This window comes from Aplysia californica, unplaced genomic scaffold (assembly GCF_000002075.1).
Source record: "Aplysia californica isolate F4 #8 unplaced genomic scaffold, AplCal3.0 scaffold00008, whole genome shotgun sequence".
In the NCBI taxonomy this organism is placed as follows: domain Eukaryota; kingdom Metazoa; phylum Mollusca; class Gastropoda; order Aplysiida; family Aplysiidae; genus Aplysia; species Aplysia californica.
In genome coordinates, this window is record NW_004797278.1 from 2,044,105 (window position 1) to 2,072,008 (window position 27,904).

Here is a 27,904-nt window from a genome sequence, read left to right on the forward strand (position 1 = left end):
TTTACAATGGCCAATGGATTTCTCTGTCACTTTAAAATGTCAGCCCAAACATATCTTTCCTATCCTTAAAATGATTGGGGATCAAAATGACATCATCAAACGCAGTGCTAGTCTCGCTACAACTAGAACACTCTTCAAGGAAAGCCTTCTTAGTATACTGTCCCAATGAGAAAAGCTATTCTTAATTTGGGAATATATCACAATTTTTCATTAAGCAGTATTTTCATTAACAACAGAGACAATGGTAATAAAGAATAAACAGGAGAACGTATGATCCTGATTTTTTTCTGTTCTAAGAACACAATTATTACTCTAATTGTGCAGGTGGAAGTCAATAGCTGCAGACAATTCAAGGCATCTAGACTAGAGAAAAGAACAGTACTTCCTCATGATTTCAAATGTATTAGATTTGAAGTTAGTTTTTGTCTCATCCATACCTATGCATCACCTTCAACATAAAAATATAATTTAGGAATTACAGGCTTTTTTTTTAACTTCAAAGAACAGACATTCTTGCTATATATACATGCAAATATGGAAGTGTCTGTGTTCAACATTGAAATAATACAAAAAAAACACTCATAATGTATTTGCACTTACAAAAACAATGTAAGAACAGCAAGTACCATCTTATTCAGCTCAAAACATAAACACACTGAAGTCGAACAAGAAAAGAGCACAATCACGATCAGCACAACAAGGAAAACACCCATACCACTGACAAAACATTCTCACATTAAATATGTAACAACACCGTATTAAAACAAGGCACTGACGTCTGTGGAAGTAAGCTAAGACCATTTGTTCTAAACTGCAAGAGATACGGCACAGAAGTATGTCTAGCTGTAAGACATAAACGCCAGTACATATTCTAGCTGTGATAAGGATTACTTTGACAGTTTTAACAGCAGCAGAGAGTGGTTTTGCTTGAAATCTCTTCTTTACAAACATGTACCTTGGTGAGGAAAATATTCCTTTCCAAAAAATTTAAAGACCTTTGTGTTATTACAGCTAGACATTTATTTTTGTATGGAACAGGCTGCTTTACACATCAAAAGCTCATTCTGTTTTGAACTTAAGACGATGGGGCTAGGAACACTTGTTTCTATGAATAATGGCAGGATTATGCTTTATGTTATCCATTATCTGGCAGTAATTTAATGTCCCCCCCTGTCCCTCACGACATGATCAGTAAACTGCAGATGGTAGAAATTCATGCAGCAAGGTTCAATACTAAAGGATAAAGCAAAAAAGAAAACCTGTTTCAACAATCTGAATTCCTAAAATACTTCATTGGGCAGTAGTTGATGCAAGAATGGAGTCTACAAATATCGTTTTTGATCATTGCGTAATTGCTCATCAGAACAAAAATGTCTTCACAAATGGAAGAAACAAAACAAAAAAACTACCAGTAGACAGCTTTTAATTTAACTGAGTTTAGTGGGAGAAACAAGTTGTGAAACATGAATAATAGTTTTTAGAAAGAAGGTCAAAGATAATAAATCATCTTGAGTCAGATGGGATTTTTTAAAGCTGTTAAAGCTTTCTTTATATTCACCAAGTAAAGCTTTCAAAGCAAAAATCCCACTTATTGAGGCAACCCTTGAGCCTGCCTATGAAAGCCCTATAATAAAATTCAACATCCATATGATTATTTAGGGTTAATCATTATTTGAAATTCCTGCACAAAACACCAAAACAAATTTTGAAAATTTTTAGTCTACAGAGACACACACACACAAATTTTAATTTCACTTCCACATGTATGAGTAAAGAGAAGCACATTGACAGGCGGCTGACACTGTGTGCTGGAAAAGATCAAGACAGACAGATAATATAGACAGTAGAGGGAGAGCGAAAAAGTAGGACCTACCAAACCAGCCACTTTCATGAGAAACAAACTGAAATTATGAAAAAGTGTTAACTTGGTGCTGCTGAGTGGTGTTTCACATTAAATTCCAACACTGAAAGCCACAATCTGCTAAACAGTTGTGTAACCATAAACATTCTAAAACTTAATTCAACAAAAGAGTGAAGTGAAAGATCTGACTGTAATCCCACCAAACATAAACACACAATCCAACCCATCTATGATTTAGAACTTATTAAAGACTAATAAAACAAAAGACTTTGAGACTGGCTTTTTTACCCACAGGATTCTCCATCCGATAATTCTATAAATTTTAAACACCCGTAGTCTGAGAGTAGACATGTAAGCCAGAGAGCATGATAACAGGCCACATTTAACCAGTAACAAAGAACAAAGGAAACACTGAAAAAGGTAGGATCAGGCCATCCTGGAGTGCCCACCAAAAAAGAAGTCTAATGAAGCATATCATTCCTACAGGACAAATAAAAGTTACTGGCATCCTTTTGCCAAATCTAGCATAAATTGAGGGGTCGCTGAAAAGAGCACTCCCCTCTTCTAACAAGGCACTGCAAACAAATACAACATCAACAAGACAAAGATTTGTTCAAAAAGACTTGCAGACTAAGAAATTTATAAAGTAATAAACAAAATATTGTAAGCTGCCAGAGATAATATACACAAAAAGCAGTAGAAAATACAACTTGCAGCAAACAGATTACACCAAGTGGAGGAAAGTACAAAAGAAGGAACAGATCAGTGGAAACAACAGCAGCCTTGAGCAGACTGTTCTCATATGTCAACATCAAAACATCAAATATTTGTGTGAAATAGGCGAACAACGTGGCTAACAACGTGGCTAACAACGTGGTACTCATCACTCACACTTGTGCCCATCTTCTTCTTCCTCCACTGAACGTACGTTATTCAACAGAAAAGATAGAAATTTACGTTGGGAAAGCATGAAAATAACATTTTGAAAGGCGAAGTTTTTGTTTTATTCTAGGATGTCATCCCAGCGAGCAGATTCGACCTTTCCCATATTAGAATGAATATATCTATGAAAATTATTCCAGTCATGAAATTAACTACAATAGGAAAGCAACCAGTGATGGAGGAAATGTCAGCTGGTAAACAGTAATCAAGTGCATAAGACATTTTCATGTTAGTAAATACAACCACTTTAATATTACAGTGTACCACAATCCATAGAGGCACGTTGGTTTATTGTATCATTTCTGATAGGCTAATCATACCCTCCTAAACAATGTTCAAACAGGTTTTACTCATCTTTCATCAAGTGATTTAAAAAGAGAACATTTTAATGTGTAGCATGTAGATTCCTCACGCATAATTAATGACATAAGGTTAAAATTTATAGTCTTTTATGGACATCTATTTCTTGAACACAGTGATGGCTGGGGTGCTTCAAATACTGACTTTCAGATTAAAGTGAAAAATGTCCTGTTAATCACTGCCTTTTAGTGCAGACACATGCACAACCCTTGCCTATTCAAGAGAGAAGAACATATGAGAGGAAAATATCAGAAGTCTTCATACAGGAGAGGCTCAACAGTAACATTCTTTGACATCAGTATGTTCAACAGGTCATTCTGTGAAGGTAGCAGTTAGTAAAGCCATTGAATTTCTACTGCTAGTAATGCCAGCAGGGAAGAGCACTTGCATACGGCCCAGAGTACATTAGGAAAGCATGGGGTTCCAGCAGTTCATACATATGTCATTGAAGTCCCATCCAAGAGCGAGAAAAAAGGGCGCGCTAGACCCTCAAGACTAAATCTCTCCAAACATACATTTATTACCCCCAAAAAAGTCATTTAGGGCAGATACTTCCAGCACCTTGTATAGAGTAGTGCAGAACACGAAGCAAAGGATTTGATAGAGGGCATCATATATATTGTAGATATGTACAATAAGCCACACTACTTGACTGTAAAATACTATTTTTATTCCATCTCATTTACAGTTAGATTTCAACTTGAATTAATGTTATGTTGGCAGGGCATGCTATTGAACAATATTTAATTCTCACAAGTGTTAGAATGATACAACAGCTAAGATGTTAGCATAGTCTGTTGGAGGTTATTTTACTGTGTATAATCCAGTCGACAAGGTTATCCCATATATCATCCATCTGGTGGTCATCAACTATCTCAACTTATGTTCTACAGACAGGAATGAGGACCACCTGATGCTCCAAATAAAAACTAAATTAAAAGTATAAATTTTGCTATCAGCAGCTTCTCCTGAGAAGTTCACACTCAGAGAATGTTAGATAGATGTGCATTTTTCAAAAGCATCTCTCTGTTTATTCATTCTTAGCATGTTATTCAAACTAAAAGAACAAGTTTAAAAGCAGCATAATAGAACAAAAAGTATCAGAAGAAGAGAATGAAATCATTGGCAGAATAGCACTCCTTGGAAATTGTTATTGTTGTATATTGTTTGGTTACTGTGTAAGTTCTACATTTTAACCAAAAAGAAAGTTATTATACATTGATTATTCTGGCTGCATCAGAGAAGAGGTCAAAAGTTTGCTTTTTCTGCCATTTACAAAGGAGTAATTTAAAAAAAATTTTATGCAAATTCTCAAATTATTTCTTATGCTCAAAGGAAAAATTACAACCCATAAACACAAGTTTGCGAAAGAGAATTGTTTCAGCCTCAGCAACCTCTTCCCCTACCCCAGTCTAGCTACCAAGGAGAGAAGGATTAGGATACTACACTTTACAAGTTGGACACTATTACATGTTATTTATAAAGTCCTCAAGCCGGTCATTAAATATTACTGCGCAAAGACAAGATAAGAATGGAAACAAAGTCTGTGCATTCACCTATAGATGAAAGCCTATGTCTAGTGCCTGAACTGATATCTGAAAAAGTAACAGCCAAACAAAAGGTTAAAATTCAGCAATAGTTTACAGAGTTAATGGGAAGATTCAGCCCAATGCTTCATTGCTCAACAAATGCAAAGCTGAGATGGATTTCCCTGACTGCAGTCATTCTCTGTGAACATACAAATCCACTTAGGCTTGAGTCTTAGTCACAAGGTACTTTACTGAGCAGTCACCAGTAAGAAGTCACTTGTCTTAAAAGAATTGTTACCATGCAGCTCATTATTACAGCCATTCTTAGATAGCGTACTGCATTGGAAAAGTGATGACTTAACAAACAAAAGTCAAAATCAAAAGCCTTAGTATGAGTACTGATTTGCATGTTCATTCTCTCAGGGTCGAAATGTCACTCATGTCACTTACTAAGAGGTTCTTCATCATCTTTATCTAGTACTGAATAAGTAAAAAAACACATGAAATATAAAACACATTACAATTTCCAAAGTCACATAACATATATCAGTTACAAAAAGAAAGAAAGCTTTGTAATGAATTTACTTTCCTTAATTTTGTCCAAGAGCAAGATTTATGAATCCTAACCTTAGACAAAAAAAAGTACCGATGTATCACCAAAAAATACAATAGGCCTACAGTGGTCTCAAACAAAGCACACCCTGCTAAAGAACCTGGCTCACGTAACAGCCCACTTTTTCCTTGTAATGGATTGTGTCTCTACAATTATCATGAGTAAGAACCCGTTCTAAAAATGTAAATCTGTACCAGGGCGATAAGTCAGTTAAGAGTAAATAAGCATGGATACCCAGAAATTAACCAATAGGAGTCCTGGGGCCCAATGAAATTCAAAGAACCTAACCTTCCTTAAAACCCACTTTTTTTGGTCCTCCTGATGACTGGATACTTAAATGAAGACCATTGTTCATGTTTCTTTACCAATAGAGGCACAAAGTTGGAGGTATACTTTTATGATCATTCAGTTTTTTTAATCAAATTCCCTGTCTATCTACTTCATAAAAGCAAAAATTAATTACACGTAAGAATAAACATTTTCAAGGACTTTTGCTTTTTTATTAAAATCACAAAATTGTCAGAATGGTACAAATCTGACCACATAACTCTCTGAGAGTGAACTCAAAAGATTTTAGGACATGAAATATCATTTTGCAGCACATTTCGGGGGATTAAGAGGAAAAGATTTCAAAGATGTTCGTCTGATAAGTCTTTGCAAGTCTCCACAACCAAGTGCCTGGCTCCTGTAAGATAATGTTGTAATAAACCAGGCTTAAAAGAAGTCAATGAGGATTAATATTGTTTAAAACTAGGTTCATCATTTTCTCACAAAGTTGCCTTATACAATTCCTGAAGGTGTGGTTAGTTTCCAAATCCATGGAGCGGCAAGAACTTGAAACTATCTTAGCAAGAAAACAAGGCAAAATTGGAATCTAGAAGACAATAAGTTTACAAAGAAAGAACATGAATACATTTATCTTTGTGGACACTGCTTACCTCTGGTAGCAGCATCAATATTTTCAGACACTCTGGCATGGACTTGACCCAGGAAAGCATTTTGAACGAACTCAGTGATAAATTCTTGCAGTCTGCAATATGCCATTCAAAACAGCAAGATTAATTATGATGTTCCACATACATATGGAATAGCAATTTTAATGCACATACAACACTCCATAGTCTTATATCAAAATAATCAATCTTACTCTAAGTACAGCTGACACAATATGAAAAATGGAAAAGGAAACCAGATAAAAATATTGGAGAAAGTTGCATCTTCAATTGGACGCCCCTCTAGTTTAACTGAAGAAAGAAAAAAAAATCCCACGAGCAAGTGAAAAAGACAATATTGTCTGGTATAAAATAATTTCTAATATGTGGAAACTCAACAGCACTTAAAACTTACCCGGAGGTGGTTTCCATTATCGCCTCAACTTCTTCAATAAACGATCGAAGGGGTTTGTAAATAGCTGGGCATGAAATAAAGACAGCACAAATGAAATCATCACTTCAAAAAATGCATTTTACTTGCACAGCATTAACAAAAGACCACATTCTTAGAATTTGACACAGTTTCAAAACACAAAATCAATATTTTAGTTAGATAACCTCGAGTAAAAAGATAAACACAATGTTATATATTTCATCATACCCTGATTTTAGTTTTCATAGTTTTACGGCACTTGTAACACAATAATCTCACATAAGAGCCGAAGAATAGAAGTGTTACAAGAGAGTAACATACACAAAAAAGAAGGAGGAGAGATAAGAATGATAGAAGTTTGATAGGAAAGAAGGAGCAAACCACACCAGAGCACCCACCAACCACCCACCATAACGTGATGTTCATGAACTGCCTCATTAAGCGCTCATAATACAGACTATCTAGATACAATTATAAACTTCTGTGAAATAAAGCGGAGTCTAAAGAACATTGTAGAAGAACAAAGTATAAAATGAACTAAATGCTGTGCCTCTGTTTCAATATTATTCATATCTTTACAGACGTAAGATAACTCAACTTACCTGTTATGTTAAAAGCTCCTGGCTTGCAAACTTTTACTATGAGCCAGTTGTCTGACTGACCAAGGGAATCCTGTGAGGGGATATAAGACAACACATCTTGCACAATAGGGTTGGTAATACAACATTTACCATGGAAAAAAAAAAGTGAAAAGTCGTCCTGCTGGAGCAGGGTTTATGTCGCCCAATAAGCCTATTTCGGCACCTCGCCTACGTTCTGGTCCCGAGTCAGTTTAGCCCCTGGCTCAGCGCACGCGCAGCGCGCATCATCTTACGTGTCATTTGGGTCCCGAGTCCGACCCCCATTCACGCAGGTCAAGTGTGTGTGCGTCAGTCTGCTTGAGTTTGTGTGCGTTTGTGGCCTTCTTCTAGAACCGCCTGCGTTGGTTCGTAATCGAGGCATGCGTCTCATTCAAAACATGCCAAGTTGGTAGCTCTAGATGTTCGTCCAATGAAATTATAGAACAAATTGACTCATTTAGACATGAGGAGCTCGAAAGGATCGTCAGGAAACAAGACTTCCATTTTTCTATACAAAATCTTTCAAATGAGCTTGATTTTGTATGAAATCATACTACCTGATAAAAAATAAGCTTGTTTGATAGTTTTGAAAACCATTGTGCAGGTTCAAAGAACAGTTTGAGTGTAAAACATTCGGAAATTGACCTATATTATCCCCTTTTAAACCTCAGGTCATTCATAACAACAAGAGCGTCCAGAAAGGTTATTCGAATGAGCATAACTACTCTAATGTCTTATCAGCTTGTGACAGGGGGTTATTCATGTGTTTGTAACACTTTATAAATAGAAAGCTATGAAAGATAGAGCGTTATTAACACACTCCCGCGGTATTCATGGCGAAAACACACGTTTCCCGGCGCGCAGTACACACTGAGTGACCCCGGCGGCCTGCCCGGCACGTCCAACGTAATTGGTTGCTGATAAGATTCACATCTCGGCACAGACGCAGGACAAGAGTTAAGTTGTAAATCACAAGATTATGACACCTAACAGAGACCACCCTTCAAAAAGGAAGGTTTACTTCAGAGATAAAATATGAGCTTTTTATTATTTAGTAGAGGTTTTACGGCGCTCGCAACTGCATAAGGTTATAAGAGCGCCAAGGGGTGGATGTCAACAGAGAAGTCTTTACAGGGAATCGGGCTTACTCTGCTCACCTCTCTAGCTTCAACCGCACAAAGTCTGTTCCGACTTTCAAGGCACCCCGGAAATAGCAGTTCACAAAAGAGTGACAAAATACAAAAGAAGTAGAGGAAAAATGACGATAGTCAGGGTTAGGAAAGAAAAAGCAGCAGTTCCCTGTTGTAGTTCAGGCACAGTTATGAGCATGACATTGATGAATCAACCCATTTACAATTCTACTATGCATAAGAACGAGAAATGTCCCCCCTTTGGGAATGGCCTAAAGACACTTCAGTCAGTGGCACTGCCCGGGGGGGGGGGGGGGGGGTCATGAGCTTATGAGCTTAAGCATACAGCAAATCAGTAAGGTAACACCCATACTGTGTCAGGAACAGACGGTAATTTACACTATAATAGAGAACCTGTCAAGAAACCACAAACCAAGTACACAGACTCAGGGCCCAGAAGTGGGAGCAGACAAGGCACAAGTCATCAATACCATACCCAAACAACAACAAACAACAGTTTGAGCAGCATGGCAAGGCAAACCTAAAATTAGAAGCCCACAAAGTAAACTTGAAGTGTGAATAACTAGAACAAGTAACCAACATACAACATAATACATGATTATGTTTTATGTACTGATTATTTTGTGAACTGCTGCGGCAGATAATCTAAAAAATTAACACACTTACATGTTCAAACTGTTGAATCTGTTGTCTTGCACTGCTGACACTTATAGCATGTTGAGATGCATCAAATCTGAACAAAGAGACCTGGAACAGTACAGCATGTACAGGTGAAATAATGTATTCCAGGCTTGACCTGAAAATTTCTTGTTTAAAATTTCACAATTCACAAAATCTGTACACAAATACCAAGGCTGAAGTTACCCTTATCCTTAAATACCTTTACCCAAATCTTGAAAGCTTCCTTGCAGTATGGACCATAATATCACAAAAACGATATTCTTGAACGTCTGTACTTTTTGTTTGCTGAGATAATCAGTGAGTAGTGGATTGAAGTAGGAAGAAAGGGATATGGAAGCTCGCACGCCCATATGTGCATATGAGGGTGTGTGTGTGTGTGTGTGAGAGTGTGAGTGTCGGGGGTGGGGGGTGGGGGGGGGGGGGGGGAGCAATCGTCCATGGACATCAAAACCGACATGTACCTATGAAAAAGCTTGTGCTCTCACTATAGCTGACTATGTTGCATTCTCGAGTGAGAAAAAACTATCCCTTTTTGTCATTTTCCTTTATTCTCACAATATACATTGTAAATAGAGTTTGGATCATTAAAATCTTGAGAAAAGTGAATGTTACAGAGAAAATGAAATAAATGTTTTACACAGGTACGTTCAAGACGTAGCTTTTTAAAGAGAAAAAATACTAAATGGGACTCCAGACTTCGGAAACTCAACCTTACAGCTGAGAATACGTTTTAAGCCGAGAACATTACACAAGGTTTTACTGTACCATGTAGCTAAGTGACAAGGAAATGAGGCAGGACACTGTTATTACCTTTTTGGGTCTTGCAGGTTTCTTCTTGCTGAAGTACTGGCTGATGTCCATGCTTGGTTCATCAAAACCTGTGGGCGCCTGCTGTCTAGACGACATCGTGTTCTTCACATCCAAGTACTGACTCAGCAAAATCTGAAGCTAAAGTTGAGCATGGAAAGTTTAATCAAAACAATCTGCTTAGAAATGATACTTTAACATCTTGAGGACACGTTGTTGGACTAGGAACAATACAATCTTTAAAGAAAAGTATCTACATAAAATTAGACAGTAAAATGTTATCTGTAGAAAATATCATGTTTGAGCTTATGCAACCTGCAACCTTGTATGAGAGACTATCTAACATCGATCCTGCAACATTGATAAACTGCAAGCTTATACTGTTGAATGACATCAAGGGTGGTCACCTATGCATTGTGCTTAAGACAAAGTATAAATAGCCTCTGAGACAAAAATACACCCATAGCAACCCAAGAAAGAAAATTTACCTATTCTCTACACTTCTTTCACAACACAGAAATGTCTCAATGACAGAGACATGTTGGACTAAGAGGGCAAAATCAAATTTCACAGAATGAGCTCAGAGAGCAAAAAATTGTCAAGAGATCAATAAAACATTAATAGTTCAATTAATCCCCTCAACAACAATATGGACCTGATACAACAGTTGAAAATTTCCGGTTGAAGACAGGAACCTAGGCCTAACCCTCTAAACAGAAAATTGAAGCAAAACTAAACCAGTTAATCAGTAGCATTCAGATACTAGTTACAAATACATAGGCCTACAGAATGATGAAAGGACAAAAAATACATTTTTAAAATTGATGTTTACAGAACTAAACAAAATAATTGTCATGAGACTCTTCATTTCTTTGAAAGTTACAAAAAAGAAACAGAGAAAACAACAGAAACCATGAAGCTTACCCTTGCTTGTATTTCTGACCAGACATCTTTCATATCATACAGGACATTCCCATGCAAGGGCATACCAGAACTCTGAAAAGAAACAATGACTCTGAACCAAGCTCAGTTTATCTTTTCCTGAAGAACAATGTCCATCTTAACTAATTTTAAAAGAAAAAAAAATCAACAACAAAAGACAGTCTTAAAATGAAAAATATATATTCTGATCAGTCCTATTTATAAACGAAACAGTTATTTCAGTCTGACATTTTAATTATTTCGCTGAAAAACCTGAGCAATTCAAGACTTAAAAGTAATAAAAAGTTATAAAGTCTATAAAATCATTCACATAATGAAACATACATCTATCTATTAAACTATGTCCTGGTGCTAATCAAGTTCTTCTGAAAAAGAAACAATAAACATGTTTATCTTCAAATATCAACTTTAATCTTCAAACATAAAACTTCTGATTCTAAAAAATAACATGTATAAATCATTGTTCTCTGTTCTCAAGCAGTCTTCAACCATAATACAATATCAATCAGTCTTTAATTTTCCAGCGATTACCATACTGCCTTGATAAGGACTCCCTCTAACTACAGAGGCAATAAAGCCAAAAAAGAAACTCTTCACATAGCACAGTAGTTAACAATGTTATAATCCAATAAATATGACCAAGATATTCAGAGTTCTCTTTATGAATTATTGTAGAAGTGCAAAACATTTCTGAATTTGAATTTATGAATGTATAAACTTCCCTGATTTCTTTATGGGACAGTGGCATGACACACTTGAAGTGCTAGCAAAGCCAGCTTTTTTCTTCTTTTTTTTTAAACAACATGTTCAAATAAAACCTCCCAGTGCTCAAACTGTTAAAGAATCATAATGCTATTAACTGGAAATTTTCCTCATCTACATAAGTATCAACATCAAACAGCTTGTCAAAGTCAAAAGCTCAGTCAAGACATAGTTCAATGTTGAAACTATCTGAAAGATGCTCATTGCCAACAGTATGTTTATGATGAATGAGGTCACTGCATGCATGTCACACGTTTCATCTTAGATAGTATGCACACCCTTCAGAGTACATAATGACGATAATGGCTGACAAAATCATGCCGAATTAGAAGCTGGCATCTCTGGAAAATTTTTATCACAGCTAATATATAACAGTTCAACTATAACCAGACACATCATAACCACACAAAATGTAGTGGGTTGTAAGTCAAATTCATTGCCACGAGGCACAATTTTACACACAGATGAACATGAGCCAAAAAATGCTTTGTTATTTCTTCATTCATTATAATTCTTCCTCTCCACCCAATTGACTTTCTACACTAAATGCAATTCTTATAATGGCCTTTTCTCAAATTTTCATTAAACCTTTAAAAAAAATTAAAGTGATGGTCAAGTGTACACTTTAATAATCTTGACTGCAAAGAAACAACTCAGAAAACAACGCCTCATTATTTTCTAAATAGAGCTGCCTTGAATACAATTTAAGATGATTAAAAAGCCTTGCAGATACAGGCCACAGAAAAGCATACTACATTAAAATCAATTTCGACAAGGTTAATGTTAACATGCTGGTTTGCAGTTTTTGTAACAGCTATAAAACGCATAACTGAAAAATTAGAAGTACAGGAAAAGTCTTTCAACACAAAAGTAAATGATGGGAGCCAAACAGAAGGAAGCCACAAAAAAAAATAAATACAGTGCTACAAGAAAATAAACCAAACATTTCCATGGGGTCAGTTCTTCAACTTCATAACTGCTGCCAAGAACAACTGGGGCAAATGAAGAATAACAAAAACCAAAAAAATTTGAAACTTTGTAACTTTGAAAATGGGTAGAGGAAAGGACAAAGATAGGATACAAAAACTCTGTGCACAATATTTCAAAACAACCCAGGAAAAATGAGGATAAATAAATATTTTATTCTAAAGATAATAAGGTTTGAAGGCTTCACACACAGACAGCACACACAAAGCAATGCTACCAAAGAATCTCATGCCTCATTCTGAAATTTTGAGCAGATTTTGTGCAGTAAAATTTTTACTGAGGTAAGATTAACAGCAGTTTAGCCATAAATAAAATCAAGTTTGCTCAAAATGAAATGCAAGGTAAATAAAAGACATAAAAGCCAACAGATTTAAATTTTGAACTTCATTTTACAGAGTAAGCCAATGCCATTTGTTGTACAACATTCATCTTGTGTTACCTCCTTTTCCACACCAGAAGACCGCTTAAACACAAAACAGAGATACCATTGCTGTATCAACATATTTACACATGTTTTTAAATAATAAGACCAATGGTGTTTCTGATATGTTCAAGGCATCACTGTCAGCAAAAAAGTTACAGCTTTTATTGAATTCAACATCAGAACAAGCTTAATAACTCCAAACACGGGCCCAATTTCTTATCACATCCTCCTTACTGTTCTCTCTTTTAACACTAAAATTAGCCAGATTTTTTATGCCAAGATTCACCTGTCATTCAAAGAACAGAAAAATACCCAAACACCATTCAAGTATAAGTCTAGATCCTAACACAAAGAGCAGGTTCAAATGATCTTCCAATACTTTAAATTAGAAACAATATATCTGCAAGACCAAACACCAACCAAACTACAGCAACCAACCCAAAGTTGGAGAAATAATAATTAAATCGGGAGCTTAGCAGAATGAAGCTTGATTACCAGCTAGTAGCATTATTCTACAACAGATGAGACTCAATAAAAGAGAGCACAGGTTACGCAAATGAACTAAAGAAACAAAATATGTGAGTCACTGAATACTTTTCATAGGCACAAGTTTATTAGTATAGCAAGAAAAGACAGTTGCCTCAACAAGCTACTATTCTTTTTATTTATTACGCCCTATGCACAGATGATAAATTCTCGAACAAATAAAATCCCATGACCTACTTCCCCACCCTATTTCAACCTCTTTCCAAACCATAAAGCACTAAGCAGAAGCTAATGCACCTTCTGTGTAGCCAAACCTTGCAGACTACTCAGTTGCTGATGTTTACCACAAGCTAGTATATATGTAGATACCACAACTTAATATAAAAATGACTTCTATATAAATCAGAGACGCTGGTGATGATACATTCTGAGGTAAAAAGTACACGTATATGGGATACACACAAATAATATTGATACGCTTTTGACATCTCTTGTGAAGCCAATTTTATGACTGCAACGGAGTTTTGCAAGTTACACACTACAGAGAAATGATCATTAGACACACCGTGAGGCTATCACTTCTCAGAGAGTCAGCTTACCGTCAGCCTGAAAACATTGTCCAGGAAGGTCTGATGGGTCTCAGCCACACAACGAGTTTGTTGGAAGACAATCTTGAGAAGTTCGTTCAGATACTTTGGTTGAACATGGTTCACCATTGAATCCAGTTGTTGACCTGAACTGCTCGTGAGAAAGAACAAAAAAATCAATTTTCTTCATGTACTTCACTATCAAATACAAGTGGCTCACACTGATGATGAAACCTGTGTGACACATCGGGCATTAATATACGCTAAATGAATGGCACAAGTCAAGTGTACCTCAAGAAACATATTTGATCTAAGCTAATTATTCATTGATAGTCAAACAGGAACTGTATGACTTTCCAAACAACACTGAATAAGAGATCTAACCAATCAAACCAGAGCAGAATAAACAATGCCATCCACTGAGTTTCCAAAACAGACAACTTACTTTCACACAAAGAGACAATACTAAGGAGTAAAAATAGCAGATAATTTTCTCTCACAAAAACGAGTTTACTATGGTGATAAGGTAACTGCACAAACAGCACTATTTTGCTTGAATTAACACTCACCTCAAATTTCAAACATGAACAGACTATTGCAGGAAGCAAAGATAGTAATACAAATACAATTGTCTCCGCTAAGACCCTGGTGCTCGGAAAAATGGAAAATACGGGATCTTAGGCAAACGGGATTTTAGCCGATGCACAAAGAGAAGAAACTACGGTGACCCATGTTAAGGCACACAACCTGAACAACCGGTAAAATGGTCTCCCTTCACTCTAAAATGAACTGACATGACCCCTGGGTGGAATTCGAGCAAAGAGTGGTCAACCTTGATGACCAATCACAGGGGCATGAGGCATGCCATTTTCACTTATTATCCTATTGTGATTCTCCAAGATCTACGCTTATCCAGTTGCCCCTCCCCTTCACCTGTCCAAAATTTATAGCTTTTCATCTCTGACCGAGTCCCCCCCCTCCCCCCCCCTTGCGCCTTTGTTGTTATGCACCATTACGTTGTGACCACACCAATTAAAATTCAGTATGTCTCCAAAATTCGGAAGTACAGACAGCTGCTGCAATGGTCAGAGAAGAGTTCACAGTTCAATGCGATCCCGCCTGGAGCGAAGTGGTGTAAGTTTAGGTGGAAAGCTCAGATGAGAGTGCGATGTTTGAGGAAAACAAAAGCGTTGGTCGGTTCACACCTCATTGTGATCCCTTCGGGGTAAACATTGTACTGTTTCATCGAGTTTTACAAAGCTTAATTGATCATATTCATGAGAGTGGCTGATCTTTGACGTGATGGGCAGTTCAATGATCTCAACTTTTCACTCTTGATTGAACAACTGTGTCCGTCCGATTTTTGTTCTGTAAATTATGATCTTAAATGAGGGATCTTAGCCGAATGTGGACCTTCAGAGTGAATCCAAGCGGGATCTTAGGGGTGACTTTTATATATGTATACAGTCGAACCTGTGTAAGACGGAATCGCAAGGGAGCGGGTTAAAAATTCCGTCTTAGACAGGGGAATTTAGGGGGGGGTACAAAGACCCAGCCGGTGAGATCAAGGATCGCTTGTCTGATCGGCAAGCAGTGGTCAAAACTTCACACCTCTCAGCTGCTATCCTGTCTGATAGTAACATGCGTCAGTCTTACTTATCCAATTACCACCAGTGCTTGCCTTTCATAGGACCACTGTTAGACCTATTAAAAACAGAAACGTTTGAACACCTCCTTTGCTTCCACCCTTAGTCCCACCCACCAATGCCACCCCTCACTGTCATCATTGTAACAACGATTCGAGGAACTCTTTTCTCAGCAGGCCGTACGATCAGGGCGGCAGGCATTGGTCAATCTAATTTCACACCTCTGGCTTCTGGCTACTCAGGAAAGTTTCCGTAGTGGCTGGCTACTCGAGCACTCTCACGGGCAGTCGTGAGATATCACACCCACACTACACTGACCATTTGTAGCGCTCAGTGCTCACATGATGGGGTAACATAGGGTAACTTCTACTCTACCCCCATTGCACCCCTACTCCCCTTCCTCGCCCAGTGGCATGGCCACGGCGTTAAATTTAGAGCCGGCGGAATCAAACTTGCGAGTTTTGTTTCAAATCAGAGCTGAGTGGGCAAAGCATTTTCCGTCTTTGACAGGTGAAACCCTCAGAAGGGAGCAGATTTTTCTTTCCGTTTCCGCGTTAGACAGATTTCCGTTTTATACAGGTAATTAAAGAGGAATATATCAGGGGGGGGCGGGGAGATTCCGTAAAGACAGGTTTCCGTTTTACACAGGTTTCCGTTAAGGCAGGTTCGAATGTATATAGTAAAAATTCTGTTTTCTTAAAACAGCGGGATCTTAAGTGAACCAGGATGGTAAGCGGTGGGATCTTAGGAGGAGACTATTGCATGTCATCAAAGCTCATGCAACTGACTATTGCATGTCATCAAAGCTCATGCAACTGTCCTCAATAAAAAAGTTATTAGGTAGCAATAAGCCTGGAAACCATCATGTAGTGGTTTTTTAGCTGCTATACAGGAAGACATTATTTGGAAAGTACTCTTCGGTGCTTCAAACTGGAAAAAATAACAAGCCGTTCTTTACTGAAAGAATGCATTCATCAGGTCTGTGAGTACCACTAGCAGACTACAGTTTATATGTATTATAAAAGCACAGAAACATTCCTTAGGTAAAGAATAATTTTCTGCTAACAAATTCAAAATCACATAATCATAACTTCTGATTTTGTTCAGCTTACCTCTCTGCAACTTGCTGAGTGGCTGTATTTATCAGCTTGTTTAGGCTTCCTTTCATCCCCAATTTCAACCTCTGAAATACAAAATGTATAAATAAATGACACCAATCAGGATCATGGTGAAAACAGCAACATGTGCTGGAAACTGATGAACAAATTTCAAACCACAACCCGATTTCATATTCATAGCAATCAAACTGTGATGATATTTTTCCAGCATAAAACTATGCAACTGTGAGAGACAAACATATTTTCATTAAGGCTGGATTTTCAAAAATTACAAATTCCCATTAGTCTTAAGCTGCTGAATATGACACCACAATAAAGACTGAATATCAAAAGCATTCATTATATCACAATAACACCTGAAGAGCATTTGAATGCTGAGGGGCAAAAAATGATATAACAAACCAGCCATTTCTATAGTAATCTGTTTTGCAGGGACAAATGCACCAATACACTGTGGACCATGTCTTCATGTCCACAGGGAACAAATCACTGGATTTCAATTTATAGGAAACACAACAAAGGAAAAACATTATAAGATTTCAAAGCCTACCTCCACAGCATCTGGCAGTTTGCGGAGGACAAACAAGGACTCTGTGAGAATAGCCACAAAATTCTTCAAGTTCTCTTCAGGATTGCTGTTCAGATCCTCCTTCACTTCAAAGTATGTTTTATTTACAGATGATTCAGTCCCGTCTGTTTCTAGAAAGAAGCAATAGAAGAATTATGTACCTTCTGAGGCTCACGTTTGCTCATAATCATTCTGAAGTGACTGACAACACAAATATACTGACTTTTCAAAAGATTTGTACTCATGTGTGCAAGATTTATTCGTGGATAAATAGAAGTCCTCACAGAAGGCCACAAAAGCCAACAATGAAGTCTACCAAGACAAGAATGGAGTTGGGAAGGACACAAGTTTACTTTTTGTGACCCATAACATATTAGCACAACAAATGAGATTGCTTATTTGTGTTGCTCCTGCTAACATTTTCCAAAGCCAATGAGTTGTTGAGTCAAGCTTTACTGCTATTAAGCATGATGAATGATACATTATGTATCACGTAAAAACTGATTGAGGTAATAAAAATAATGACAAGAAGTAGAAGGAGTCGACCACTCTGCATCCCTCTCCCAACTTCTGACTGCAATTTGTCAAATGTAGTCTCACTTTATGTGACTGAAAAGCAATACACTACAGCACTACTATAATGACAAGCACAAAAGGTAACCCCTAAATCTAACTCTCCTGTAGAAATAAAAAAACCTGAAAATCATTTGCATAAACAATAACAAACAAAAAAAAGCTGAGACAAAACTCACTTGGTGCTCTTTTAGGGGAATCCAAGCCATCAGACCAGCCCCAAACACTGGCATCTTTACGACTCAATCTCATCTGGCTGCCTCTATGCATGCTGGAAGTTGGCAGTGAGCGCTCGTAGATCTGCTTTGTTAACTCATCTATCAGAGTCTCGTGCATTTTCTATGGAGAAATATTGTTCTTATTGAAGTCTTGCACTACTGAAGGTAACCAATTACCCAACACTATTGCAGGTCACTGCAGAGCAGCATTCTTTGACCCTGGGGTAGTATATCATGCACACAAAATAAAACAACAATGACCTCTCTTAATAATATAGTCAGTGCTCAAAACTGATTGGGGTTTTTTTATGGTCGCAGCATAAACTTTCTACAAATCACTACTCTGCATTCTTAAATATACTTCAATTCTCTCTTACTACTTCATATTTTAGGAAATAACAAGGAGTCTCTCGAACTGCCCTGTCATAAAAGACAACAAACTAAGTTGATTTAATAGCATGTATTAATAAAAAGACAGCAATGCCTAGCTGTGAACTGAAAAACATAAATACTAACTCTCCTGCAAATTTACAATATCAGAAAGAGCTGTTAACATTAGCAATTTAGTGTTATAGGAGCCTCTCAGAGAAAGCCAGGCCTCCTAAACTTATTACACAATTGCTCAAAAGAGATGTTGTCAACACCAACAAAAAGCAGGGCGTACACAGTCTCAAGAATACAAGAAACAAAGCAGGATGATGACATTTAAAAACTTACTTCCAAAGTACTGAGAAAACCACGCAAACACATTTCTACTAAAAAGAATGTAAAACTCACCAGCATTAAAATTAAAAACTCACTTCTCGAATATTGACAAGATCAATCTTGACCTCTCTCAGAGCTTCTATTCCATTCAAGGGGCCTTCAAGCTTTGCAACTTTTGTATGGAGAAAAGAAAGCAAAATGAAAATGGCAGTGATATCATTTAAACATTTTTCTCTCTAAATTTTGCTTCTCTCAATCATAAAAGACCATCATCAAGAAACGAGGATGATATCCAAATTGGCACAACATCAAATTGTGAAGTGTATAGAGCCTACTTTCAAGTAAAGATAAGTTCTATAAAAATGCAATCTAAACTCATTATCAATTATTATCATAATGGTACTGCAGAAAGAAGTTTGTTGCACAAAACTTAGCAGCTAGAAGAATAAAAAAAAGTCCTAAAGTATCAACAGTAAAAGAGCACTTGAACATAGTATCCCAATCTCTGAATAGAAATTCAAACCTATTTGTTCTCCTACAAATATATTCAAAACTAGTATCAAAAGCAAATTCTGAAACCGAAATAGAAAAAAAAAACCCACTTGTAAATGTGATAAAAGCTCACCTGCTTGCACAATGGTATCAGTAGCATGCAGGTAGTGTTTGTTTGCAATTAAAGTGTTCATCTTGTCTTGAACTTCTTTGATTTGCTCACTGTAACAAAAAAGAGGTTTATTACATTCATTTGAGGGGAGCTATATTCCATCTTAAGTCTTAATGACAAAGTATAAAAGATCACACAATCCACTTGCTAGTTATTATGAACATCAGAAAGTGATACAGTGAATGATTATATTTCCAAATGTGACACGAGAGGTATACCTCAACATTGAACTATATATCATAACTTTATGCAAATAAGAATATCAAGTTCAAAGCAATCAGCACAATAAACTTCTTGACTGTTCAAACATTATTCTGAAACTTTGTAAACGACTCATCTTTTCCCTTTCAGTAAGTGTGCATTACACTATGAAATAATTTACACCATAATAATTTACACCTTTCACCATTAGCCATAAAAGACAAATAGTTAAGATTATTTCTTCACTATTAAAACATCATTATTTCATCTTTGAGTTCACTTTCAGGCAGCTAACATTACATCTTTAATGTTAAAACACCCTTGCGAACACCTCAAATTGAAAACAACAAACCATTCAAAGAATGAAAGACTAAATCTACAAAACACAACTTAGAGCACAAATAAACTTACACTTGTTCCAGCATAGACAACACAGCTTTATGCTCCACTCCATCTTTCCACAGTTTACGCAGTTCATCACGCTTGAAGTGCAAAAGTGTCTTGCAGGAATTCAAGTCTTCCTTAATCTTTCTAATCTTGTCCCTTGATTCTGTTGTGAGTATCAATACCAAAAACATCTATCAGAAGCAGTAACACTAACTAATTCAAAAATACATGTACATGGTGTTCATAAATCAAAGGTACTAAATCTGTACAAGATATAAAAAGAACACTGCTTGCTGTGTATGAATTTGCAAAATTGAGCAGTGTTTCTTCCCTTATTAGACTTTGGCAATGCTCTACTTGGTCATTTCAAACATATCACTCCTTGTGTTGGAGCAAGTGATGATTTTTTGATGTGACACATAGCATTGTTATCATTTTTTTTATACTTCATATTGAAATTCTTTTTTGAAAGTAACATACAACTTAAATTCTACGTAAATTTACATGTGTCTTTACCATTTGTGTGGAGCCATACAAAATTTCCCCCGGGGGCAAAAAAGTAGTTTTACCTCTTAAAACTACACCTAACATTTTGAAAATATTTTTCTGTTCAATATAATTATATCTATGTACACATTTTACTTAATCTATGTATACTGAACAATTACAAATTTCAACAGATAATGAAATCAAAATGCAAAAAACCTCACAACAACACTGTTGACCATATGAGGTTTCTAGGAGACTTTCTCTTTTAAGGTTGTTGTTGTTGTTGTTAGCGATCCAGTAGCATCTGAGCATTACCTCTTCTGCATGATGCCATTCGGTAATAGCTGCATGTCTGTTCAAATTGTTGTCTTGAGGATTAGAGGCAATTAGATGTGTGGGGTAGCTTGGGAAGAAAACATCCCCTTAAATCAGTTAGTTTTCTACACAAGAACAGATGATGTTCCACTGTCTCTCAGGGGTAGTCACATAGTGGGCAGGCAGCAGACTGCTTTACTCCAATTCGGTTGAGAAGTTGGTTGAGGGGTACATGTTGTGTTCTAAGTTGGAAGATTATGGATGAATCTCCCCTCTTCAACTCATTGATAGGCTCTTTGAACAGTGGTTTATTCATGTGGCCATACATCATCCTTCCTGTCGTACCTGTGGCCCAATCATTTATCCAGTCTTCCTTGAGGTTTGACCCGATCATTTGGCAGCAGGTGGTGTAATCAGTGGGAATTTCAGGCTGAGGGAGGCTAGCTCCTTTCTTTGCTAGAGCATCAGCTCTTTCATTTCCCGGTTCTCTTTTAAGGTAAACATATGGATTAATATATTCTTAAAAAACAACAACTTAAATGATTCACACATAATAAAACAGGGGTAACTTACCATTTATACTTTTCGTCATGCCATTAAAGGACTGAAGAATCTTAGTCACATCTTGGTAGTTCTCTGTAGGTATAAAAAGTATATTTTAAAAAGACATGTATGATGTTTTATTTAGCAAATACTCAATGTTGCTGTTGCTTACATCTTACAGAGCTGTTTAGTTGTTCACTTCTTTTCAGCTAACACTTGCTAAGCTGATGAATGCTCATGTCTGCCATAGGATACTCTAGGTTGAATCTATTCACATCTTCAGACTTATTCAAGTTTAGTCCATAAACTGGAAGGTTAGACCTTGGTCCTTTCTATATATAGCTTACTATAAAAAGACTTTAAACTGCAATAAAAGCATAGCCGGTTCCCCAGGTTGTCCACCTGTTTAGCCATTATCAGATCCAACTTGGATAACAAAAAAAAGAAGAAAAAAAAAAGAAAAGAAAACAGAAAACTAACAAGTTGTACCACTATAGTGTGACCTCAGTGCTTTCTTGTCGTATCTCTGGGTTTTTTAACATTGAAAATGTGACTTCTTCTAAAGCTCATTCTTTGTTACGAACTGTTTTCACTGGTTCAAAAAATGGAGATGCGACAAGAAAGCACTGAGGTTGCGATAGCACAAATCAAAGCCATAAATAAATCAGTCTATTGTGCATGAAATAGACTCAAGATTTTTATAATCTATTGATATTACTCCTGAACAGTAGACGTCTAGTTGAGTTCTCTCTTTGTAACTTATTTGACCTACTCTACACTATACACATGCAGGGTCTCTACTCTCTGTGGAGCTAACATGGGGGTAGCCATGATGTCATGCACAAAAGACAATGTGGAGTCTGCTTTAAACCAAAATCAGCGGGACAGTCAGATTTTCTTCAGTTTAGCCCCGTTTTCCATTTACAGAGATTGCTCAGATACGGAGGAAAAAAATCATGGATTTTATTTTCTTTAGATGCACCATTGTTTTCCGATTAACCATCTTCAGTTTAAGCGGACTCCACTGCATTAAAGAAGGGAGACCACAGTCTGACCTTTACCTTCTTGCACTCCAACACACATGTATTGGTAACCAGTCCAAAGATCTTCTGTACAGCTACACAAGTAAAAGAAGTTTGGTGCAAAACGCTTACCTGCAACTAATTCACCAAGAAGCTTGTCACTATTGATGTACGCTTTTTCAATTCTCGTCTTTTCCTTTTCTCTTTGTTCAAAATCAGCACTGAAAAGTAAATAAATACAATACATTGTATTCTTCTATAAGAACATAAAACCATGCTCTTTTAGATGTTAACAATGGCACTGAACCATGCAAACTTAAAACAGGGTGGCTCTCGTGGCCTAGAGGTTAAGGTGTTTGCCTCTCATTCAAAGGTCCCAGGTTTGAATCCGGACAGCGACCGAAATATTTTCTTCTCTAAAATGCCTCCATTCACCTTCTTTCCTGCTCTCTAGCAATGTTCTGTCATCTGCTTTCGTCTCCACTTTCTGCCCCTACCCCCTTTGCCCCCTCCTCTGGGCTTCTGACTCTTTCGGCAGCCTTTCTACTGCTACTTCTTGGCTCCTTCTTACCGCTGTCTTTCAGCCACATCCTTGATCTTCTGGTAGGAAAGATCTACACCTAGCCCTCTTGGACAAGGGCGAAAAATCTCTGAGGTCCCGAGTGCAAGTTGCGCACGTTAAAGATCCCTTGGTGGTCTAAAATCAATAAGAATAGGCTTCGGACGATAGGCTGCTGATAATAATCTTCTAACTGGAACACATCCCCCCCCCCCCCCCCGAACCACACATACACAAGTTACATAATTCATGACTATACAATAAAAAAAATAAGAGAGTGATTTTAAAATTCCTTAAAAGTAAAGCAAAAAGCTTATTATATAAATAAAAACTTATCAGGAGTTTAAAATTGAAACAATAAAAATAATCATTATTTTCCTCAGAAGTTTTATAATATTTTTCAAGTTATCTGTAAAGAAATTCGTGTGTTTATCTTACCTTGATGAAAGCGTGGTAATTATTGACATCAAATACGCTGACTGGAAAAAGAGAAAAGAATACAAAAAAATTACAATTTCAGTTCACGACAACGATGTATGACATAGAATTTAAAACTTTCACACGGGATGAGAGAATTTAGCACTATTGGACCTTATTCCCATTATAAAGGTGCTGAAGAAATGGAGAAAGAGTTTTTCGAGACAGTATGCCCTTTCTCTGACGTCTGTTAAAAGAAAGTGAAAGCAAGCCTCAGCCAACTGGCTAAATATGTGAGATTTGGCAAAGTGTAGGCCATCATAATAATATAAAAATACAGCTGAAACTGTCAAAGATGGCCACCACCTGTCTAGGAGAAAAGTGGCTGTTGTAGACAGGTGGCCATCTTACACAGTGTCATTACAATGTAACAAAAACACAAGGGGGAATGGGAGCCTTTGGTATCTATAGAGGAGATTGTCTTTTGCTTTTACACAGCAGGTATACACTGAACAGCTCTTCCAGAGAAACAGCGTCAATTACTGCTGGGTCGAAGATGACCAAGATATCCAAGAGCTTACAATTGTTGCAACTATGGGTCTTCCCTAGTATAGGCCTACAGAAGACAGAGACTTCTATGTAGTTACTGGAGACACTGTAGTAGTTGTGTAGGCACTGTGACAAAGTCTATATAAGCTTACTACCTTTTAGTCTAGACTTAGAAGAGCTCCGGATTAGCCAGCTTGATCTGGTAGCAGTGAACAAACCATACTTATGGCATGGACTAATAATGACATGACTACTGGGTAGCCTAATCTTCCAGATCTGGATGTTTTAGTTTCATGCTCATCATCATCAGTAGTTTTTTAATTTATTAACGTTTGCTGAAAATTGCTGTGCTAGACTCCGAAGTTACAGTTAAGGTATAGGCATTGTAGGGAGAAGACGACAGTAACCCTTATTAAATCCCTACCCTCGACCAACCTTGTAGGTTGATAAAACATGAAGCTACAGCGAGCACCAAGCACACCTCTGTGATTGGCCCAAATATAGATGACGTATTTCCACCATCTATTTTTGTCGTCTTTCAGGGCTTCCCTTGGCAGTTAGATCTCACCGTGGCGGGCCTGCTTTGATGCTTAGCGCGCGATCGGTTACTATATACTAAAGATTCTCTACTACTGTGTGTGTGTGTGTGTGTGCGTGTGTGTGTGTGTGTGCGTACACATTTGTGAGTGTTATTGTGTGTACAACTTTGAGGAGAAGGTAAATTTATGGAACCAGAATTGCTAAGATTGTTTTTTAAAAAAGATAAACACGGCGAGATCTAGTCAAGAGCATTACTGGCAAGGGAAACCCAAGAGTCTTGGGGGGGAACCCCGGAAGATGACAAAAATAAATGACGGAAATGCGTCATCTATATTTGGGCCTCTGTGATTGGCTCAAATATGGATGATATATTTCCGCCATCTATTTTTGTCGTCTTCCGGGGCTTCCCTTGCCAGCTTGATCTCACAGCGGCGAGCCCACTTTGTGGGCGATGGACTATGTCACTAGGTTTCATCGCCGACTGCTTGGGCTGTGTGTGCACGCTTGAGTGAGTGTGTGTGCATGCGCATGTCTGTGTGTGCGTGTGTGTGCGCGTGCGTGCATAAAAGATAACACAAATTAATACACAAAAAAAAGCAACAAACAAACACGGCAAGATCTAGTCTAGTCAACAGTTACTGGCGAGGGAAACCTAAGAGTCTTGGGGAAACCCCAGAAGACAACAATAACAGATGGCGGAAATACGTCATGAGTCATGCATCTACATTTGGGCCAATCACAGAGGTGTGCCAGGTGCTCGCTGCAGCTTCATGTATAAATAACTAAATCGAGAGTTCCGCATAAGTCAGTTTAAAACCAAACACTTAACACAGCATAGTCACAGCAAATCAAATTATCAATGTCAGTTATTGAATAAATGGCAATCATAATGGTGAATAATAATACGAGGACGGAGGCCTACCCTACCCTACTCCTACACGGACGGTGTTGTGTTGTGCCTACACAGTAGCGACAGCCAACGTGAAAATCAGGAAGATTGCCGAGTTATGACTTGTGAAAGAAGAAAATGCAATACTGCCACAATTATATATAATTCAGGAAGTACAATATGTATCCTACACTTTACTAATCTTATGTCACAAACCGATTCTTTGCCACTTGGACTCTGGTATTGAGAAGGCGTTTTCGGTTCATCCATGGCCGCCATCTTGGACGAAGCTTCCTCCTGCTATTTTTTTCTTCCTACGGTTTGTTTGGATACATTGTCATCAAGAGTGTTTCCCCCTGGCTGAAGGAAATGGAAAGGAGGCGGGGTCAGGTCGACGCCTTTGGGGAACGCCCATTTTACAACGGTCTTTCCACAATCGTTTTCACCAGGACAAAACTAAACGATTTTAGGAATTCCCACCTTAACTATGTCATACTTTACCCAGATCCCTTTACTGCTCTATAACCGTCTGACATTATAATTTATAATTTTGGAAAATATAATAGGGCCTAATAATAAAAGCTCGTCCGTCAATATCTGACCAGAACTCTCTGGTGTGACGATAAGCAATACGCCCGAAGAGGAGAATAATGTCTCCAGCGAAATAGACGAATTTGAAGAAGTAAAGGTTAAGATGGCGTGTGGCTTCTACTGTGGTGACAATGGGTGACATTGGACAAATTCTTCAAACCTAGATTTTTTAGGGACTGAAACGTCATTACAATGTGGGCAATAAATTCAGCAAAAGTGGGTGTATATTGCATTTTTCAAAAAGTGAGACTCTTATAACTTTTCAATCGTGACTGCAGCTTTCTTGGGGGGAGGGGGGGTTGCTCTATTTGTTTTGTTTTCCTTATAAAGACTCACAATTGAAGGCATATAATAATATTAAACATATACAGTCGAAATTGTCTGAGGCAGTCACCCATTGCCGAAGAGAAGTTAAGTGGCCGTCTTATATAGGTGGCTGCCTTACACATTATAATATCGTTTTTAAAGACTGCAAAGGGGGAAGGAGGGATTAGAAGTAGCCGTTTGTACATTTAAATGTCTTTTATGCAGGTGGCAGTTACAGCAGGATAGACTGAACACACACACACACACACACACACACACACACACACACACACACACACACAAACAAACAAACACACACACACACACACACATACACAAGCACGCACGCACACGCAGGCTTACAATCACACGCATAATATAAATGAGAAGCAATATAAACAATACTTATCTTAAGCTAGCTATACATACTCAATGTTATTTTGATGCATGTTCTAAGGTCTAATGAAGCGCTTATTCGGTGTCGCACGCAGGAGACCCGAGTTCAGTTCATGAGTGGGGAGGAAATTTTGCATCAAGTATAACATAATATTATCTCGGCCTTTCTGCTGGGATGCTGTATCCTTCTCAGTCCGTGTTGGCCCTGACAGGCAGGGTCGAAAGATAGTAGATAGCACTGAAATACAGCTGTAATTATTGTCCTTTAAAAAAAATCCACTCCTAGTCCTGTAAAAGCAAATACAATGTAGTAGAAATAAGCATGAAATATTAAAATCGGTTCAAAGTTATTTTTCAGCGCTTTGGCCCGAGGTGTTGATTCAGCAAAGTCATTTTAAAAAATTGCCTTTGATATCGACTGACTTGTAGTCAGCTGTTCAAGCTATATTACAAGCTATCCACCATATTTTCTTTGAAGTTCTTGACAATGTCGACGAGTCTTCTCGGGACTAAAAACTGCTTAATTTTGCTGAGAGCTGCGCGAAGGCCTCTTGATTCATACTCATGGCAGGAGTTGCTAGGTGTGCATGTTATCAGGAACTTACGAGTACAATAAATAGGTCTAGTACATGTACAGCGAGCACTTGTTTTTTATCATCATCATCATCATCATCATCATCATCATCATCATCATCATCATCATCATCATCATCATCATCATCATCATCATCACCATCACCATCACCATCACCATCACCATCATCATCATTATCATCACTATTTTTATTATTATTATTATTATTATTATTATTATTATTATTATTATTATTATTATTATTATTATTATTATTATTATCATTATCATTATTATTATTATTATTATTATTATTATTATTATTATTATTATTATTATTATTATTATAGTTTATGTGTTCACAGCCTAGTAGGCCTACCATACTTACATCTCGTAACCCTGCTAGGTCGCAGTAAACAGAAATGAATGGGCTTTAGGACAAAGTGAACCACTGAAAGAGCATGTGTACAAAAATATGTAGATTAAACCACATGAAGAATATGGATTATTTTGAGGG

At 37.3% G+C, this 27,904-nt stretch overlaps 1 protein-coding gene across 5 annotated transcripts in view; it reads right to left on the bottom strand.

Moving 5' to 3' along the window:
* Window positions 1-25,841, bottom strand: part of LOC101856772 (exocyst complex component 4) — a 36,067-nt gene extending 10,226 nt beyond the window's left edge. The window contains exons 1-19 of one of the 5 annotated variants that reach the window (XM_013082296.2): window positions 25,737-25,841; window positions 23,564-23,604; window positions 22,699-22,787; window positions 21,575-21,637; window positions 20,222-20,360; window positions 19,571-19,659; window positions 19,041-19,117; window positions 18,202-18,361; window positions 17,432-17,580; window positions 16,876-16,946; window positions 14,130-14,268; window positions 13,060-13,083; window positions 10,854-10,925; window positions 9,933-10,070; window positions 9,108-9,188; window positions 7,273-7,342; window positions 6,653-6,716; window positions 6,244-6,335; window positions 2,753-2,779 (exon numbers count right to left, since the gene is read on the bottom strand). In XM_013082296.2, the coding sequence (XP_012937750.1) occupies window positions 2,753-2,779; window positions 6,244-6,335; window positions 6,653-6,716; window positions 7,273-7,342; window positions 9,108-9,188; window positions 9,933-10,070; window positions 10,854-10,925; window positions 13,060-13,083; window positions 14,130-14,268; window positions 16,876-16,946; window positions 17,432-17,580; window positions 18,202-18,361; window positions 19,041-19,117; window positions 19,571-19,659; window positions 20,222-20,360; window positions 21,575-21,637; window positions 22,699-22,787; window positions 23,564-23,604; window positions 25,737-25,799 (1,648 nt within the window). In that variant the 5' untranslated portion in view covers window positions 25,800-25,841. Of the gene's footprint in view, window positions 1-2,752; window positions 2,780-4,719; window positions 4,759-5,142; window positions 5,173-6,243; window positions 6,336-6,652; window positions 6,717-7,272; window positions 7,343-9,107; window positions 9,189-9,932; window positions 10,071-10,853; window positions 10,926-13,059; window positions 13,084-14,129; window positions 14,269-16,875; window positions 16,947-17,431; window positions 17,581-18,201; window positions 18,362-19,040; window positions 19,118-19,570; window positions 19,660-20,221; window positions 20,361-21,574; window positions 21,638-22,698; window positions 22,788-23,563; window positions 23,605-25,736 lie in introns of all 5 variants that reach the window. The other 4 variants (XM_013082288.2, XM_013082294.2, XM_013082302.2 and 1 more) reach the window with 4 other exon arrangements.
* Between the last annotated feature and the right edge of the window lie 2,063 nt (window positions 25,842-27,904).